At 37.1% G+C, this 21,466-nt stretch overlaps 1 protein-coding gene across 1 annotated transcript in view; it reads left to right on the top strand.

The window, feature by feature from the left end:
* The window catches only part of stk39 (serine threonine kinase 39), an 81,227-nt gene that overhangs the window by 27,515 nt on the left and 32,246 nt on the right, over positions 1–21,466 (top strand). The window contains exons 12-15 of the mRNA XM_052142596.1: positions 12,941–13,063; positions 14,812–14,841; positions 17,400–17,456; positions 18,563–18,624. Of these exons, the coding sequence (XP_051998556.1) occupies positions 12,941–13,063; positions 14,812–14,841; positions 17,400–17,456; positions 18,563–18,624 (272 nt within the window). The remainder of the gene's footprint in view (positions 1–12,940; positions 13,064–14,811; positions 14,842–17,399; positions 17,457–18,562; positions 18,625–21,466) is intronic.

The raw sequence follows: 21,466 nt of genomic DNA, 5'->3' as shown, positions 1-21,466 counted from the left end.
AATCTATGGGGCATTGCTAAGAGAAAGATGAGAGACATGAGACCAAACAATGCAGAAGAGCTGAAGGCCGCTATTGAAGCATCTTGGTCTTCCATAACACCTCAGCAGTGCCACAGGCTGATAGCATCCATGCCACGCCGCATTGAGGCAGTAATTAATGCAAAAGGGGCCCAAACCAAGTACTGAGTACATATGCATGATTATACTTTTCAGAGGGCCGACATTTCTGTATTTAAAATCCTTTTTTTATTGATTTCATGTAATATTCTAATTTTCTGAGATTCTGAATTTGGGGTTTTCATAAGCTGTAAGCCATAATCATCAAAATTATATCAAATAAAGGCTTGAAATATCTTACTTTGCTTGTAATGAGTCTATATAATATATTAGTTTCACCTTTTAAGTTGAATTACTGAAATTAATGAACTTTTGCACGATATTCTAATTTTTCGAGTTTCACCTGTATATTACACACACACACACACACACATATGTTGTTACATGTTTAAATTTTATATTAGGTGTGGTTAAATTATAGATATTCCTTTATTCGATCCCAAGATCAATCTTTTACTGTCTCTTTTAAAACCTTTATGTTCTCTACAGACAGTTGTTTATCAAAAACTACCAAAAATGAAAATGTTATTGTAATCATGTATAGTAGTGATGAGATACATTCATAGATAAAGAGATAAAGTCTCTCTCATTAACATGTGCTCATTTACAGAAATGCTGGTTTTGTTAAAGAGACAGTAGCGGTTTTTGCTCACGTTTTCTATCTATGTAAATACTTGAAAAAGTACACATTATGCATTTAAACAATAAACATGTAACAAAAACTAATATATGAAATATATGATATTTATTGATTGAATACATGGATTTGTTAATTTTTAAAAGCCAAAATGTGACTATTTAATAAACTTTCTGTCATGTACCTGGTTTGAAGGTCCCCCTAATTATGGTCCCCATAATTAACAGCATTAGCTGGGAGAGAATTTCTTTCATATGCAAGCAAAAGGGACATTGTAACTGAAATATACCCTTATGAATCAATATCGAAATCTAATTGAGAGCTTATGCATCGAATCGGGAAATCCGTATCAATACCCAACCCTGGTTTACATTATTTGTCATTATTCATAAAAAAAAATACTGTCTCTTTAAGGACAGCAGCAGGGACTGCGTGTGGTGTCCAAAAAGTGTAACGAGTGGAGTTGAAGGGGTTTTTTATCACATCTGTACTATGTGTGATTACAATTAAATGTTGTTTTTTGTTGTTTTGTTCAACAGCTGACAGAAAGGATATTTAAAGGGACATGATTCAATGACAAATTCATTCTTGTTCATTTGATCTCGTTTTTGGACACATTACACAAAACAATTCAATCAAAACTTTTAATCTTTACATGCAGTAAAAACATTGAGGTGATGAACTTTTTCACCACTTTACTACTACACACTGCTTACTGAAATCTGAAAAATGACCAGCCAGTGGCTAATCACTGACATTTAGTTGCATTCAGTATGCAAATGTTTTACTCCATTGTAGAAGGCTGCGTATAGAGTAAAACAGCAATCTTGGGATTTTAAGAATCGATTTTGGGATCACTCAAATGAAGATCCAGATTAATCGGAAAATCTATATTTTTGCCCATGTCCATTTGCACTTATTTAGATAACCTGCTGCTTCTTTATTAAAATGCTGGACATGATATAAAAGCACAAATAGCTGAATATAAATACCGATACATGGATCTAATGTATCAATATAAAATCATGAGAAAATGGATCGTAATTTATTGATATTTGATTGTATCAATCAGCTCTTTTATACAATACATTGAATATTTGCAATAGTTTTGGGATTATTTTGCTGGCGAGTTTTCTTTGAAGTATACGAGTATTTTTTTGTGAACTAGTTCAAACTCTCCAGTTACGTGAATTAATAAAAAAATTAATTCAATGATTTGATTTAAAATGTTTGTCAAAGGAAATTGATATTTATTGTATCATTTAAGTGAAAACGATTAATGATGGTGAAAATGACGGTGTTCCATCCGCACCTACGGAAAAATGCACGTTCAAGAACCGTTAATGGAATCAAAAGTCGGTATTATTTTTTTAAAATGGAATAATTCCGAACCCTTAGTTTCTTAGTTTCCAGCCCTAGGATTTTACTTGTTTCATTAAACATTTTTAATTTACTTTGCTTTAATGGCTGTTTGCTTAAATTGGGCAAATATATAAATGCAGAGATGTACATCAAATGTCATCAAAAGACTGAAAAATATTGATGGATATTTTTTAATCGATCTGTGTCTACCAGTGCTACACATACACAGACCCACACAAATACACACACTGAGATAAATGAGAGAAACTCTTGACACACACACACGCACACACACACTGCTTTGCTATGTGTTTGAATGGGTGTTTTTTTTTTTAAGTCAAATTACATGCTTGCATCAAAAAGGGTGTTTTTTTTTTGATAAACGGATTTAGTCCAGAGTAGGTGGCTAGAAGAATGTGCACTTTAAAGTCGCCCAACAGATTATTGCACAACCATACATTTATATTTAGTGTTAAAGGGATAGTGCACCCAAAAATAAACTTTATGTCGTCATTTACTCACCCTCATGTTGTTTGAAACCTACATGACCAGCACCGTAAGATGCACTATGTCAAGTTTGACATCAGAATGTCACTGGTCTTGTGCCCAAACGTCATCGATGTCAAACCTGACCATGTAAAGGCACCATATTTGATTTGAGACTTAAACTTTGGTCTGTTCCTCAAACAAAGCTATTCCTTCAGAACATTATAGATTATAGTGTAAAATGCACAAGATATATGGACCACTTTTATAATACTTTTGTTTTCTCCTCATTTAGGAGCTTATCAGCCCCAGTCCCCATTCACCTTCATTGTATGAAAAGTGCATCCAGGGAATTCTTCCGAAATTCACTTTTTGTGTTGCATGGAAGAAAGTAGACATGCAGGGTTGACATGAGGGTGTTTTTAACGGTGACATAATCTACATTTTCAGGGTGCACTTTCCCTTTTAGAGAGGGAAATAATCACTACAGCAGACCCGTTTAGAATTGATTTTGTTGATGTGTGATGGTGTTTTAGTTGTGTCCGGAGAGCTCGGGGAAAACTAGTTGTGCTCTCAGTAATAGACTCTTCTCACTAAATTACAGTATTAACAGGAAGGGAGGGAGAGAGAAACAAAGACATACACTCTGTTGTAGGGGTGGAATAGAGCCCATTAATACTTGTTAGTTGACAACATTTGCAGTCGTCTGTGGCGTAACATTCAGGAAAGGGATCCTCTGGGAAGTGGGGGTTTTATTACAGATCTTAAATATCATTTGTAGTATCCCAGTTGGATAATAGTAATTGTTTGAGGGATGGTACAGTAATTTTGAAGCCCTCAGCTTGCCAAAAGTTGTTAACTGACACTGTGTCTGCACTGGAAGCGAAAATGTTGCATTGCAATGACTTAAGAGGGCGTTCGCACTAACAGTTATTAAATCACTGGAGTCTCTGTGCTGTTGGTTGCTTGTAGGCATGTATGTGACTGCTGTATCCAGCTGTATCTGTATGTTTACATATGCAGTTGTATTCGAGCTATAGCAGGTTTTTGTGTAGTGGAGATAAAGTCTTCATTTGTCTGTCCCAAGTATACATGACACAATGTGTAATCGCATATTTGAAGAAAGGACAAGTCAATTTAGCAATAACTTGGATTCATAAAATCTGATTTATTCAAAAAAGATTTGCTTATTTGTCATTTTAAATTCCCTGTCGATCTATCTTAATATCGAGTTATGTTCCCACCGAAACATACAATCACAACAATCTAAATGTTGTGTTTATGAGAACGAAACTATTAGGATATTTGGTGATATTTACAGAGATATGTTTGCTGTACAGAAAGTGAATCTGATTTTTTTTTACAAACTGTCATCAATTATAACACTCTTCTATTATGTAAAAAAAATACAAACAAATTGTCCTAACTCACACGCTATGTAGCCTAGTTAATGGGGCGTTGGTGGCTCAGCGGTTAAGGCTCTGGGTTACTGACCAGAAGGTGCCACTCTTGGGCCCTTGAGCAAGGCCCTTGACCCTATCTGCTCCAGGGGCGCCGTATCATGGCTGACCCTGCACTCTGACCCCAGCTTAGCTGGGATATGTGAAAACAGTTCACTGTATATATGCAAAAATACACTACATTTCAGAACACATGCAAAATTGAGCTTGCATAGCTAAATAATAATTGTGTAAAGTATACTTTGGGAATCAAAGGGATAGTTCACCAAAATGTTTAATTCTGTTGTCATTTACTCACCCTCATGTTGTTCTAAACTCATAGGACTTTCTCCCTTCTTTGAACACAAAAGGAGTATATGATGACAGAATTTACGATTTTGGTTGAACAAGCCTTTTTAAAACTATTTAAATGCATGTTTGGATTTGACACCATGTGGGACTGCCATGCAGCACTTTTTATTTTCTATTTTGCTGTTTTCTAATAATAGTACCAAAAGTAGTACCAAGATATGTTTTGAAATTGAATCTAGGTCCTTATAAAAATTGTGATTTAATGTGTTTCAGTGTGTTTTTGTCCTCTTTGTCACCCTGTGTGTGTGTGTATGTGTGTGTGTCCTGATTGCTGTAGTGTTTGTGTGCTGTTGTGAACTTGCTTCTCACACACATTATGTATCCAGTCAGCATATCCGTAGCCTGCGGTGAGAGATGGCCAGGGAAAGATGCTGTCATCTGATGTCCTCTGACCTGAACAACACTGACAAACACTTTTTCTCTTCCTTATCTCTCTCTCTCCATGGCGGTCCACCTCACTCCATCTTTGTTATTCTCTTTCTTTACGTATGTCTCTCTCAGTTTTTCTTTCTCACCTCCACACTATAAGACCTTTAACAGGACTTGAATATCAGTGCAGTTGCAGTTCTGTACAAAGTGGAAAGAATCAATATTTGACCAAGCGTTTCGACATTGAACGTTCACTAGTGGAGCTGCTCAATTAATCAAATACTCCACATTACAATTATAGCTGCGGCTGCCACGATTAACATATTGTGAAAAGTGTCAGTTATAGCAGTCGATGTAGGTCTACTCGTGTTGCATACATTTTAGTCATAAAAAGAAACGTCCCTTTTTCAGGACACTGTATTTTAAAGATAATTTTGTAAAAATCCAAATAACTTTATAGATCTTTATTGTAAAGGGTTTAAACAATGTTTTCCAAGCTTGTTCAATGAAGCATAAACAATTAATGAACATGCATCTGTGGAACAGTCATTAAGACACTAACAGCTTACAGACGTAGGCAATTAAGGTCCCAGTTATTAAAACTTAGGACACTAAAGAGACCTTTCAACTGACTCCAAACACCAGTAGTAAATGCCCAGGGTCACTGCTCATCTGCGTGAACGTGCCTTAGGCATGCTGCATGGAGGCATGAGGACTGCAGATGTAGCCAGGGCAATAAATTGCAATGTCCGTACTGTGAGACGCTTAAGACAAGCACTACAGGGAGACAGGAAGGACAGCTGATCGTCCTTGCAGTAGCAGACCACGTGTAACAACACCTGCACAGGATCGGTACATCCGAATATCACACCTGTGGGACAGGTACAGGATGGCAACAACAATTGCCCAAGTTACATCAGGAATGCACAATCCCTCCATCAGTGCTCAGACTGTTTGCAATAGGCTGAGAGAGGCTGGACTGAGGGGCTTGTAGACCTGTTGTAAGACATCACCGGCAATAACGTCACCTATGAGCACAAACCCACCTTCACTGGACCAGACAGGACTGGCAAAAAGTGCTCATCACTGACAAGTCGTGGTTTTCTCTCACCAGGGGAGATGGTCAGACTCACATCGAAGGAATGATCGTGACACGAGGCCTGTGCTCTGGAGCGGGATCGATTTAGAGGTGCAGGGTCCATCATGGTCTGTGGCTGTGTGTCACAGCATCATTGGACTGAGCTTGTTGTCATTGCAGGCAATCTCAATACTGTGCATTACAGGGAAGACATCCTCCTCCCTGCAGGTTCGTTCTGACATGACCGTCCAGCATGACAATGCCACCAGCCATACTGATCGTTCTGTGCGTGATTTCCTGCAAGACAGGAATGTCAGTGTTCTGTCATGGCCAGTGAAGAGCACGGATCTCAATCCCATTGAGCACATCTGGGACCTGTTGGATCGGAGGGTGAGCGCTTGGGCCATTCCCCCCAGAAATGTCTGGGAATTGCAAGTGCGTTGGTGGAAGAGTGGGGTAACATCTCACAGCAAGAACTGGCAAATCTAGTGCAGTCCATGAGGAGGAGATGCTCTGCAGTACTTAATACAGCTGTTGGCTCACCAGATACTGACTGTTACCTGAGACTGATATTACATTGTGTAAAAAGGGGCATAATAGGTCTCCTTTAAGCAAAAAACAATTTTGGTGCTTTTTATTTGACCAGTGAATGTGCCAAGTTTGCAACAATGACAACAATCATATATTGTTTTTTTACCATGATACTGTTTCTTGAGAGGCAGATGCATGACATTTTTATGTAGGCCTCGCTTCCAAAAACAAGTTGAGAACAGTGTTCTTGAATTGCTTTATTGTGTCATATATTGTAATGTAAAATATAATGGTAGCATTCTAGTTTTGTTGCACCATTACTGATAGACTTATTTGCTCAACATGCCTGTGATTGGTTACAATGCTCAACTGCTGAAAAAAGCAGTAAAAAGAAAACCGATGCAAATACAATTTTGTTTTTATGCAAGAGAAGAGGATCTAAATTTAATGCTGTAATTGACACCCTTCATGATTCTTGAATTGCAGCAGCTGTAATTGTAATCTCTTGTAGCTGTAAGAGTATTTGTGCTGCCCTATTTTTACGTTTGATTGAAATGTTAAAAAATCACTCTATTGATCCCTTTCAGAGCAAATGCATATATAGCACAATATATTAAAGGGCTAAAAAAAAATATTGTATTTATTTATTTTTTGCTTTATTGCCCAGTATATTGCATAGAAAGAAGAACCTAGGGCAATAATTGTCCTATTCTGCTAGCAAGGTCATCTGTATATTATTGTTTTTGCCTGCTAAGTAAAGTTGTAGTTTGTGTTTGTAGCTTCTGGCCACTAGAGGGCACATAAGCTATTTGGTTAGTTTCTCAGCACCTGAAATGACTTGCAGTATTAGCTGCAGTGGACACATTATGGCTTCACTCTCATGGTTGAAAACACTACTTTATGAGTAGTCTTGAGCATAGATTTTTATAATTGCTTTTAAATGATTGGTAAGACATGTCTGCACTGAATTCAAGTGTAACACTTTAAAATAAGGATGCATTTGTGAACAGGTGTTAACCTGTTTTCAAAGCACACAATACTGTATGAATCTTGGTTGATATTGTTTGCAACATAGCAATGCATTTTTGAAATGAATTAAGTTTGCATTAGTTAATGCATTAAGCATACAGTGTATTAGCCTTCATGTGACATGAAGGCTAATAAATATTGTAAAAATATATTGTTCATTGTTGGTAAATGATACCTAATGCATTTGCCAATGTATAACAAACTGAACCTTATTGTGAAGTGTTACTAATTAAATATGCAGATGTTCAAATAAAATCATCTTATTTCTCAATGGTTCTGTTCAAAGTCAAAGTCAACAAGGTGCATTATTGTTTGCAACATTTGCAAAATTTCCAAAGTGTATAAAGTGCACTTATAGTACATACAATTAACAATTCATGGTCAAGGGAATAAAGTGATGAAGGTCAAATGAAAACAATAAGAGTAAAACATTAAGATTTAGTAAAACATTAAGATTTAGTAATTTAGTAATACAAGAATTGTATTCTTTCTAATGATGTTCTTTTGTTATATTTTTCTCTTTCAGTGCTTTAATTGTTTGTTTTGTGTAAATGAATGCACATTAGAATTGTTCGTACGAGAGCAATTTACCACTGGCCGTTTGAGCTTACATATTGTCCCTAAATATCTATCTATGTGTGTGTGTGTGTGAGAGAGAGAGAGAGCGCGAGAGAGAGCGAGAGCTCAGTGCCGCTGGCCCTCTCATGAAATTCATAAGCAAACAGCTTGCAGGTGTAGTTTGTCACAAATGAGCTGATGTTTATTTGTTGCTTTGTTTATTCATTTATTATGTTTGAAGGATCCAGAGCACAGGAAACACAACACGGGTCCGACTATGTGTTCTGAGAGAGAACTGGATGCTGGGAGACGGGTACATGTTATCTCGCTCAGAGAATGCTTATATAGTACTTCTTGGCTCTAGATGTTCGTGCGTGTTTGTGTGTACGTGATAGTGTGTGTAAGTGTGTGTGTTGTTATCAAATCTCTTGTCTTTCTAACACTTTAAAATGGAGTAGGTCTACTGGAAGATAAAGTGTCTTTGTGTCAGGGCAGGGCAGGCAGATGTATATGTTGTGGATTAAAGCCGGGTAAAGGTTTTGTATGGTCTGAATTCTTGATTGGGCCATTATGATTTTGTCAATATTCCCCTGTAAAGCTTTGAATACTTTTGGAAAGTGTCACTGATTGGACCTGGACCATCCCTGCATGATATCTCCAGTCTAGTGCCTCAGATATAAGTGGTGTTTAGAGGATTTTGTGTGAGTTCTAGCTGGTTCTGGGATTAAGGGAGTAGAACTAGGATAGTTATAACCGTACTAGTCTCGTGTAGCCAGACTTTTGACTTATGGCATCAAATTTGGTCCAGTTAGCAGCTTTTTCTGGCCAAGAATGGGCCACTTAGACAGGAGAGACCCTATGACTGAGATGTAAAGCATCCAATCACAGCATTTATGGGTGGAGTTATCTGAAATGGCGTAAGCTGATGCGGAAAAAATATTGTGCACGACAGAAGTGCTATTCCATGACAAATCAATCAAATTTCAGGTCCTAGAAACTTCCCTAGTTGAAATTTTTTATTTTGTTTATACTTTTTCTGAAAAAGGATAAACATAAATTAAGATGAAAGCCAAAATATTACATTAAACGGGTTAATATTTTCTGAGTAATCTATTATTTTGTAAATGGGGTCAAAATTACCATTTTCACCTGATGATTTTGGAGCAATACTTCAGGTAAAAGAAATGACCGTATAAAGGTGGCAGCATCATTATAGATAGGTAGGTCTTTAACTAAAATAAGTTGATTTCAGTACCCCTTGTTGCATTATTTCCCAATGGTGTGAGTGCTAAAAAGTAGTTTTTTTTTGTGACCAGTTTTCTCTCAAAAATCGAGGTTTTGACATAATTTTTTTGACCTGAATAAATTTAGGTACATTTCAAGTTTCAACATAATTTGCACGTCAGATTTTGTTGGGTCAAGAAAAACTAGCTTCTTATTTGCCATGTGGCCCACATTTGATTTTCAACCATTCAACGTGGATTTAACAATTTAAGTAGCTACATTAAGAGCCCCATGTCTCTGGGATTTAATCATGTAGGGCTTTAAAAATGCCTCTTTGGCATGTGAAGCAACCAGTGGTGCTGAAATCAGCTGATTTTAGTTATAGACCTACCTATCTCTGTATACAAATAAAATAATGATGTTAAAAGGTTACTTTTTATTATCTGTAGTTTTGCTCCAAAATCATAGTCGAGGGGGGTCATTTTGACCCTCCTCTACAAATCAATGGATTTCTCAGTAAATATTGATCTGTGGCATTTAATATTTTGATGTTCATCATCATTAATTTTTATCTTTAACCTGTAAAAAAAAATATACATTAAAATATTTTTGAACAAAATTGAGCTAGGGGACTCTGCTTGAGAGAACCCAGAAGAAATGGTTGGAAATGTGTGTAGACTGTACAGCCGTGGCCAAAAGTATTGGGAGTGACATACATTTTGTGTTTCTCAAATTTCCTGCTTCAGTTGTTGTGGTGTTGATTCACATTGTTTCTAGATTATTGTGCAGAGTGATCAGATGCATTTTAAATAATTGCAAAAAGCTTCATTGGCCAAAAAAACGAACTTAATCACAAAAACCCAAATTTCACTGTTTATGGTCCTGGCACAAAATGACCAGCTAACATCATTTCACTAATCATATCAGCAGCACCTGGGAAAGTGTGATGAGTACTAGTCAGGTGAAATCACTCAATCATTCTGATTGGATTATAAGAGCAGACTGATTGTTATAAAAGGAGGGAAGAAGTGCTTCCAATCATTGTGGTCTTGTTAGCAATGGTTACCTCTAAAGAAAGACGTGCAGCCATCATTGCTTTGCAACAAAATGACCTCACATGCAAGGAAATTGCTGCAAAGAATATTGCACCTGAAAGAACCATTTACCGGATCATCAAGAACTTCAAGGAGAGAGGTTCAACTGCAGTGAAGAAGACTTCAGGACGTACCAGAGTGTCCAGCAAGCACCAGGACCGTCTCCTCCTGAGGAGTCCACTACGGAATCGTGTCATCACCAGTGCAGAGATTGCTCAATATTGGCAGCAGACTGGTGTGAGTGCATCTGCATGCTCAGTGAGGAGAAGACTTTTGGACAATGGCCTGGTGTCAAGAAGAGCAGAAAATAAGCCCCTTCTCTCCAAGAAAAACATCAAGGACAGACTGAAATTCTGCAGGAAGTACAAGGATTGGACAGCAGAAGACTGGTGCAAAGATTTTTTCTCTGATGAAGCCCCTTCTGACTGTTTGGGACATGTGGAAAATCGATAGTCCGGAAAATAAAAGGTGAACGCTACCATGAGTCCTGTATCGTGCCAACAGTGAAGCATCCTGAGACCATCCATGTGTGAGGTTGCTTTTCATCCAAGGGAGTGGGCTCTCTCACAATTCTGCCCAAAAACACTGCCATGAATAAAGAATGGCATCAAAACGTCCTGCAAGAGCTACTTCTCCCAATGGACCAGGAGCAATTTGGTGATGATCCGTGCATTTTCTAGCATGATGGAGCACCATGTCATAAGGCAAGAGTGATAATGAAGTGGCTCGGAGATCATTACATTGAAATTTTGGATCCGTGGCCAGGCAAATCCCAGGATCATAATCCCATAGAGAACCTGTGGTCAATCCTCAAAAGGCGAGTGGACAAGCTTCTGTAGATGCCCACAAATTGTGTTCAAATCCGAGCACTAATAAGTCAAGAATGGATCGCCATCAGTCAGGATTTGGCCCAGATGCTGATATCCAGCATGCCAGAGCGAATTGCAGAGGTTATGAAGAACAAGGGACAACACTGTAAATATTGACACTCTGCATAAATTGAGTGTTTTTGCCAATAAAAACCTTTAGAACGTATGAAACGCTTATCATTGTTTTCCAGTATACCATAGAAACATGTGAAAAAATTATCTACAAATACTGAAGCAGCAAACTTTATGTCACTGCCAATACTTTTGGCCACGGCTGTAGAAACAGAAATTATGTCTGTCTAAAATAAATGAGAACAGATTATTTCTCTTAGGCATAAATTCAAAAACAAAGTGGAATACACTATTCTACAAGGATGATAGCGGAAAATACAGCCATTGTACAAATCATAATTTCCTGGTATCTTTGAGAGTTGAGGTACATCAATGGATGTCTGGATTTTTAGTGAGCTAGATTAATAGCATGCTTTGATAGTAATAGCTTGTTTGAGAGATCAGATAGTGGAATCTTTCAGTACTAGTTATGGACACAGGCTTCTGTTTTAAAGTTTAAGCTGTGAGATGAATTATAGCTTACTGACCCTAAAAAATAACCCATGTGTATCCACTGCAGACTGTATCAGCCAAACTCAAACCCTGTTGATATAAGGTGTGACATTCTAGAGCGCAACAGTGGGGTTCTGGAAGGAAAAATCCCATTCATTTTCTCCATAGAGATATTGATTTTTAGCTATAATGGATAACCTTTCAAAACAGACATACTGTGAGCTTTGAGATTAAGTGATGGTATATGCTTCTGTAGATGCCACAAGTCATAGCTTCTAAACAATTGTGTTTAATTGCTGAAATCGCTGTAATTATAGCAACAGGAATAGCCAAAAGAGCTCCGCAATGAACGCCCAATCCCATGAATCATTGTGACATAATCGAGTCGGCCTCCCCAAACTACTTAAAGGTGCACTCAGTAACTTTTGTCTTTGTGTCATCTTGGAATTACACTGACACCTAGTGGCTTGGATGCAGCATAATTTAAAATCGATAGTTTTCAATTTCAGATGCCATTGTAGAAATTTAGTATTCACAGTCAGCCACGATTACTTTTAATCAATGAGTGAAAGTGTCAAATAACAGGACGGTCACTGAGATTAAGTGAGTAGTATTCGTCTGGTCATGTGATTGTAACATGGCAGCCCCCATGTGCAGACCCTCTCCATGTAGAACAAAACAGGTTGATATGACTGGAGTTTTCATTTTAATGCGAGTGCTCATGATTTCCTACATATATTGCAAAATTACAATTCACGTGTTTAGGATTAAAACTTTTTAATTAGGAAAAAATTACTCAGTGCACCTTTAATAATATTTTTTTTTAATATATATTTTGCTATAAACCTCAAATATAATGTATTATATTCTTGCACTCAATTTTGTTGTACCGTCATTTATAATTATTTTATTTTGTTAACAATGTGCATGGGATATGAAGTTCAGTTGCTCAAAAGAATTTAAGGACACATAATTGTACCTTTTTCATATTTTCAAGCACTTGTTTCAAATCAAAGTTTCTAACATTTTGATTCACCTCAGAGCTGGTGGTTTGGTTCATAGATGAGAACTCTTTATTGAAGATTTTTATCTTTTTTTAAATGCCTATGGAGAAAATAAATAGGACTTCTGAAACCAAGCCTGCTGAAAAAATGGGCTGTTACTGTTGTGATCAATTGTGAGTTTGACGCCGTTTCTCTGTTCACACGCAGGTCAGAAGGGTTCCAGGATCAAGTGGTCACCTACACAAGACCGAGGATGGAGACTGGGAATGGAGTGATGATGAGATGGATGAAATAAGTGAAGAGGGGAAGGCTGCTGTCAATCACGGAAGAGTAAGTGTGACCTTTGATCTTAGAGATCAAATGATAATTCTCAATTGAAAGAAAAACACTTGTATGGGTATGTGTGGATCATTTCTGCTATGCAGTACCCGGAGTTCTGGTCATTTTGTTTTAACCTTTTGTTGTAATTGAAGATAGTATTTAAATTAAAATATATATTAGACTTTCAGAAATAGCATGTGGTCACATTTAAACTTTATTAATTATAACCAGGGTTGGGAGGGTTCCTTTTGTAATGTATTCCATTAGATTACACAAGGTCAGTAACATAATCTAAATAATTTGGTTTACTTGAGCACTTGTAGATTTGTTTTACTTGTTTTGACCATAAACAATTTGACAGTAAGACAAATGCACATATTAGAAATACATTCTCTGCAGTGTTGCTTCTAAAACCTTCTTTAAGATATTTTTACAGAAAAACAATAGAAAGATTCCTAATATCAAACGTCTTTATATAAGATCTAATCTGGATTTTCTTAATGGAAAAAACAAATCTAATTGTGTCTGGTACAGGTGTATGTAAAGGCTAGAAATAGCATTTTAGCTTAGCATAAAGCTAAATGTTCACAAGACAATTTATACAAGGTTTATTTCTATTTCTTCTGCTCCAAACTTACTCTGTCTGCTCATGAATGTAACACATCTTAAGAGGTGTTTCACCGCTGTTCAAATGCTCATTGGATTACAAATATTTTCCAACTTAATAGACTAAATATTAAATTAAACAAATTACAATAAAACACAAATACCGGTAAACTCTTCTGTAATCAAAATACTTTTTGAATGTAACTGTATTCTGATTACCAATTATTTAAATTGTAACTTTAGTGGAGTACAGTTACTGATATTTAGCATTTTAAAGATGTAATCCCATTACATTTATTCCGTTACTCCCCAACACTAATGACATGGAAAATGACATTTTAGGGGCTGCTTTTGTTCATGTTATACAGTACAGTAAGATATTATAAAAAGACTTCAACATGATGAAAATAAAATTGAGGGCATGGGGGGAAAAAAGGGTACATTTCAATTTAAACTATTCACCAGAAACATGTTTTGTTTGAAGCATTTTGATTAGAGAGAAAAAAAAAGAAACACCTGGGATATTTCTTAATAAATAGTTTTTAATTATATAAATTGGTGCATAGTAATTCCAGCATACAAACAAAGCAGGAAATGGCAACGTCTATTCAAACGAAAGTAGAGAAATATAAAAAATTCACCCCATGCTCATTATATGAATTAGGGCTGTCAGTTGATCAAAATTTGTAATTGTAAGTGGGCATGAAAATTTACTGCACTGTTTTGAACTAATGCACTTCCTCGGAGGCATTCCTGCATTTCACCTCAAGTTCTCCAAGCTCACTAAATATTTTATTTTAAACTCTGTGCCTGTACCATACAGGAAGTGTTATTCTGTGGGAGGTGAGAAATTCGGGTGACACACACTGTTTGATCAAAGCCGAGGGGCCTCTCTTTCAGTCGTAAATGTGTAATAGAGAACACTAAAACATCTCGAGCAGGAAGGAACAATAAAAGCCCCTGAAGCGGCGCGTTCGCAAATCAGCCGCGGCTAATGAAGCTGCAGACGCTGTTCTTCTGTGTATTGTTTATTATGGAATGCAAATGAGCAAGTGCTGATTGTGCTCCCACACAAATAGCTACATCTGTCTGACGTACTTTGTGCGAGACAAAAAAAATAATTGAATCCTGTCTCATTATTGCTTTTGCAGTCACGCAGGGTCAAAGAAGAAAACCAGCATGTAAGTCACCATTTTTTCCCTTTCAAAAAAAATACATATATTTTTATCTAAATGTAGTAATGCATCTTTGATTGTGTGTGTTTTAAATGTATATTAAAGTCAATATAAAAAAACAAACTTGACCTTATTTACTTTCACAACACATGTTCCTGGTCTTATTGTGAATGATTCATCTGTGCTTGTTATTTTAAAGGTTTCTCTTCATAATCTTTGATCAAAATGTAATAACTTGCTCTGCCTCTGAAATGACTTGGGCCACACGGACAATTGGATAATGTTACTAATGGTCAAACAACTATTTAGACATTGTTTAAGGCTACTGTTGTGGGTAATATAGCCTTTCTAAAATCTTGTTAATAGTTAATGTAGGAATTTAAAGCCAGTTAATGTCAACATTAATAACGAACACTTTTCACCGACTGTGATGACGTGTGTTTCTGCCATATTTAGGAGTGTAAATCTTTTATATGCATTTTTGTAAGAACACGCCTAGCAATGCTCTAGAAACCACCAGAACAACCTAAATACCACCTAGCAATGCCCTGGCAAATACCCAAAACACCCTAGAAACCTCCTAGCAGTGCCCTAATAACCACCCAGAACACCTTTGGAACCATTTAGCAACACTCTAGCAACCACCCAGAACACCCAAGAAAATGCCTAGCAATGCCCTTGCAACCACCAAGAACACCTTAACAACCATCTAGCAACCAACTAGAGCACCCTAGAAACTGCTTATTAAAATGTATCAGATTTGTCCAGGACCCGGGTGTGACACCCCTAGTTTTTTCAAGCAACGCCCAAGAACACAATAACAACTGCTTAGCAACCACCCCAAACAACGTAGAATCTGCCTAGCAATGTTCCAGTAACCGCAGAGAACACAACAACCACCTAGCAATGTCCTAGCAACCACCCAGAACACACAAACTACCATAAGTAATGCCCTTGCCAACTACCCCGAACACCATAACAACCACTTACCAAAACCCTAGCAGCCACCCAGAACAAACTACCTAGCAACGCCCTAGCAACCTGCTTAGTAACACTCTACAACCACAAAAAATACCTTGGAATCCACCTTGCATTGCCCTAGTAACTACCCAGAACACACAAACTACCACTTAGCAATGTCCTAGCAACCACCAATAACACCCTAACAACCACTTAGAAATGCCCTTGAAACTACCCAGAACATCCTAACAATCACTTAGCAATGCCCTCACAACCACCCAAAACACCCTAACAACTGCTCAGCAACGCCCTAGCAACCACCCAGAACACCCTAAAATCCACCTAGCAATGATCTAGCAACCACCCAGAATACCCTAAGAATTGCTTAACAAAACCCTAGCAACCACAAAAACACCTTAGAATCTGCCTAACAATACCCTAGAAACCACCCAGAATGTGCAATCTGCCACTTAGTAATACCCTAGCAGCCACCCAGAACATCATAAAAACTGATTAGCCTTGAACACCCTAACAACCGCTTGGCAGCATCCTAGAAACCACCATAAATACCCCCTAAGAACTGCCTAGCAACGCTCTAGACAGCACCCAGAAAACAATAACTAACACTTAGTAATGCCCTTGCAACCATCCTGAACACCCTTACAACCATCTAGAAATACCTTAGCAGACACCCAGAACAACTTGGAATCTTGCAAGCACCTCAAACACCTTAGGATTCGCCTAGCAATGCCCTTGTAACCCCCAAGAACACATTAACAACTGCTTAGCAATGCCCTATGAACCACACAAAACACCCTACCAACCGCTTAGTAATGCCCTAGTAACCACCCAGAATGTGCAGACTACCACTTAGTAATGTCATAGTAACTACCCAGAACACCCTAGAAACTGCTTAGCAACGTCCTAGCAACCACTCAGAACACACTTATTACCACTTAGCAATATATTAGCAGCCACTCAAAACACTTCAGAATCCCCTTAGCAATGCCCTAGCAACAACTCAGTACACCCTAACAACTGCTTAGCATCACCCTATAAACCACACAGAACAACTTGGAGTCCACCTAGCAATGCTTTGGTAACTGTTAATGGCAATTGAATGCTATTTCATGTTGACTTTAGGTGTTCTTTAACTAAATTCCTTGAAGACTAAATGAGAGCTAACAGACTTGGCTAACCACAGTCTTGGTTAACCTCTGAATAGAATTAATAAACAACGAAAGTATCGTTTGATAATGTAATTAAGTGCACTAAGGGATTGTGGTATTTGTCTAATAAACTCTTATGTATTAAATAATTAAGTAGGGCCTAGTCAGACACAGTGGACAAATAGCAATAAACAATGCAAACATTGATCCGTTTTCTTCAGTGTGTATGTGTGTATTGTGATGTCCCAATGATATTTTCCTTCAGTGGATTCGAAAATGCCATGACTTTTAGTTTAGGCTTTGAGGTGGTAGAGAAGCCATTTTCAGATCTGCTGCTGAAATGTCCTTGGAGAGCATGAAAAGAAACCGTGAGGGATGGGCGATGTCTTTCTCTCCCTCGATTCACTCTTAAGCACTCTGTTTTTGCCTCGGCAGGTTGAGGTGAATGCCAACAGTCTCCCGGTAGAGGACTTGTCCATTCAGCATCCCCAGGTGAGGGTTGGGTCTACATTGCTAGGTTGATTTATCCTGATTCGGTGGCCCCGCTGCTAGACGCCTGTCTCTGGGCGGGCTGGCCACAACCTTGGGGGCCGACTGGCCCTGAGGGAGCCTATTAGACTTAATATCTCTCAAAAAGAAGAGAGAGAGCATGTTCGCCTCTGGGGTTCATTTTAGGAGAGCACTGTTACAAAGCCTATTGAGCTGCATATATAGGCAACATTTTAAAGGAATACTATAGTTCACCCAAAATTTACATTTTTATTTATTTACTAACATTCATGTGAGGGATGGGCGATATCTTTCTCTCCCTCGATTCACTCTTAAGCACTCTGTTTTTGCCTCGGCAGGTTGAGGTGAATTTAATCCCAGATGCATCTTATTGTTTAACCAAAATCCCAATAATAACTGGAAAAAAATGATTGGTGATTTGGTGCACAATGTGGGACTTGTACCTTTTAAACAAGCCTAAAACACACAAGAGACTCTTATTTTGAAATGACGGAGTCTTGGCTCCGTAACAATGCTCTATATTTAAGCTAAATGTATCTATTTATAGCCTTTATATTTGTGTATTTTAGATATTTCACCAGATGAGGTTTAATGTAGAATAAAATTAATTATTATTCAGAATATAAATTGGACACGGGATGTATGGGACACAATTTCATATGGTTTCATTTTTCTTTGCATGCCCATGTTTCAATTTAGAACACTTGATTATTTAATCGAAATAACAAAATATGCATTGAAATGAGGATAATAATCTGGATGAAGATTTTCAATGATAAAAGATTTTGATGCGGCAAATCCCTGTGTGATTGTTAATTAAGAATAATAATAATAAAACAAATCAATCTGCAACTATCGGCATAGATTTTTGCATATAACCGATAGTTCCAAAAAGCAATTATTTGGTAAAACTGATATATTGGTATCGATACAATATCACGAGAAAATGTATCACGATATATCGATATTTATCTGTATGAAAACAGCCCCAGTACCAATAAATACAGTCTAAACATCTTTTGACCTCAATGACCTGCATAAACATTGAGAAAAATACTGTGTTAATGGTATGTTTCTTTCCTGTCCAGGTTCAACCGTTGGAGAAACCACTGAGTGTTCAGGGAACTGTGAACATGGTCCTGAGGTTAAGGTGAGCTTCTCATCTCTTGCTCTCCCTTCAAACTTCCTTCTCGTCTGAAAAGAGCACAAATGTCTGAATCACTCGGGCATGTCGTCTATTTAAAGTGGTCTAATAGCATGCTGTGTGCTCTGGATGTGTGTCTCTTTTTAAAATGATCCCTTTCACTCTGTCCTCCTCCTCGTGCATTGCGTTAATGCGTTTTCTCAATTGCTCTGGGTTAGCGTGGGAAGAGGACCTGTAATCTTGACCTCAAATCTGCAACCCCTGCTTGAATCCCTGTGTAACCTCATACAAAAAGCCCAGAAATGTATCTCAGATCAGCAGGACAGTGCAAGCATGTCAAAGGCCAGAAATACAGGCCACTTCTGGGAAGGTTCACTACTGTGCCAAGTTTTCTCCATTTGGAAATAATGGCTCTCACTGGGGTCCTGTGGAGTCCCAGAGCCTTTGAAATAGCTTTGTAACCCTTCCCAGACTGATGTATTTCAATCACCTTTTTCCTCATCATTTCTGGAATTTCATTCGACCTTGGCATAGTGCTACTGGGTGAGACTTTTAGCCAACTTCATGCTGCTGAAAAAGTTCTATTTAGGGGCTGATTTGATTGAACAGGGCTGACAGGAATCAGGTCTGGGTGTGTCTAGTCCAGCTGAATCCCATAATGAATGCAGTTTCATAGATTTGTGGATTTAGTTACTTTGGGGGTCAAATAATTTTTCACACAGGCCCAGTAGGTATTGGATAACTTTTTTGCTTCAATTAATAACATTATCATTTAAAATCTGTGTTTTGCGTTTAATTTGAATGAAAGTTAAAAAGGATAAACCGTAAATATTTTTTTTCAGTGCCGCCTTTGCTCATATTTTCCAAGGGTGCCAATATTTTTTTGCCACTACTGTATGATATATGTGATGTTTGAAATGAAAAAATATATATATAAAATATTTTGCACTTTTTTTTTTGCAGTTTAATACAACAGAACATTACAATAGAAATATAATGTTAAATATTCATACTATGTATATGTTTGGCAATTCCACAGAGATGTCAACCACATCATGGAAAAATAAAGTTTTAAACAAAGGAACAAAACCTCCTTTTACATTCTGGATTTTAGTGGTATATTAGATAATGAATAATGCCATCCAGACCTCTAGAGGGTGATGTTTGCTCATGCAGCACTGAATGCAGACTATATTTGAAAACGTAGGCTTTTAGTGTTTAGTAATCGCGCAAGGCCAAATTGCAATTTCAGTCATACAGCATTAATGGGTATCATACTGATGGCTCAAAAGTCAAAGTCTTCTATGCATATTGTGGCTATTATTCTGGAGTTTTTACAATGTCTGTTAATATTAAATTATAAATAAACAGCTCTTATAATTTCTAGACATTTTATTCTGAATGCAGATCCTCTTAATAAATTTCAGCGTGTGAGAACCAAAACATACCCATGCAAATACTCATTATAAAACGGTAATCAAAATCAGTTTTTCATATTGCTGCTTTCATGCTTATAACCGATATGCTTATGGTTTTAATTTGGTCAATAATTGGCCGATAAATATTGGCAGCTAATGAATCGATTCACCGCTACGTGTAGAAATGTTTGTAAACTTTTATTAATCTTGGTTAATATTAATTTATGAAAATACATCTGTTTATTGTTAGTTGATGTTAGTTCATAATGCATTAACTTGATTAATTATTGTTTATTAATTATTTTATTATTATATGTTGAATTTAACATCAAGTTTAATAATAATAATTATAATACGTGTTGTAAAGGTATAATTGTTAGTTTACTAATGTTAACTATCAGTGAACAATATTTTATAACAGCATCTATTAATCTTGGTGGTGGTGTAGTGGTCTAAACCACAGTACTGGTAATCAGAAGGTCGCTGGTTTGATCCCCTCAGCCACCACCATTGTGTCCTTGAGCAAGGCACTTAACTCCAAGTTGCTCCGGGGGGATTGTCCCTGTAAGAAGGGCTTTGTAAGTCGCTTTGGATAAAAGCGTCTGCCAGATGCATAAATGTAATCTTGGTTAATGTTCATGTCTAATAAAATTACAATCATTCATTGTTAGTTTATAAGTAAATAACTAATGATAACATTTGTAACATTTAATTTTAAAGATGTTTTAGTATATTTTTAATAATAATATTGTTTTATAACAATGCTTTAAAAATATTGTTCATTGTTAGTTCATTTGAACTAATGTAGAAACATTCACAATAAGACCATGAGCATGCGTTAAAAAGTACTTGGGTTCATTTTGATTGAATTGAACTTTAAACACATTTAATTTATTAATATGCTAATAGAATGTTAAATATTTGGGTTAATTTTAACATTAGCCACCAATAAGAGTGTAATACGCTCAGCTCTGCTGTCAACTTTTTAGCATCTTTAAATCCATTTAACAGAATTCTGCATATTTGTTAGAATTTACCCGTTGAAACTAGTTTACAGATACTTTTTGGGTCTACTTCAAAGGCTAAACAAATCAGCACTCTGAAATCTTTCTTATAGCAGACAGTATGAACCATGTCAATACTCTTATTCAATTTTCAACATTTGAAACCTATAAACAACATTGATTCCATGCCAGAAAACTGACACCTAATCAGGCTCCACCGACAGCTGGGTTTGATCCCTCATCATAGAGAGAAAGAGCAGAAACAGAAAAGGTAGCCTTGATAAACAGATGCATGGGTAGGGAGACAAATGGCTTGCATCCATTTGCACAGTGAGGTCAGCAACAAGAACAGGTGTTGAGCTCATCAGAGCAATCAGGATAATGGGCATGAAAGTGTGGGATAGACTTGTTTGCTAAATGATTTAA

The sequence above is a fragment of the Xyrauchen texanus genome, chromosome 14 (assembly GCF_025860055.1).
Source record: "Xyrauchen texanus isolate HMW12.3.18 chromosome 14, RBS_HiC_50CHRs, whole genome shotgun sequence".
Lineage (NCBI taxonomy): Eukaryota > Metazoa > Chordata > Actinopteri > Cypriniformes > Catostomidae > Xyrauchen > Xyrauchen texanus.
Note: the sequence above shows the minus strand (reverse complement) of the source record. Positions and strands in the feature narration are given on the sequence as shown.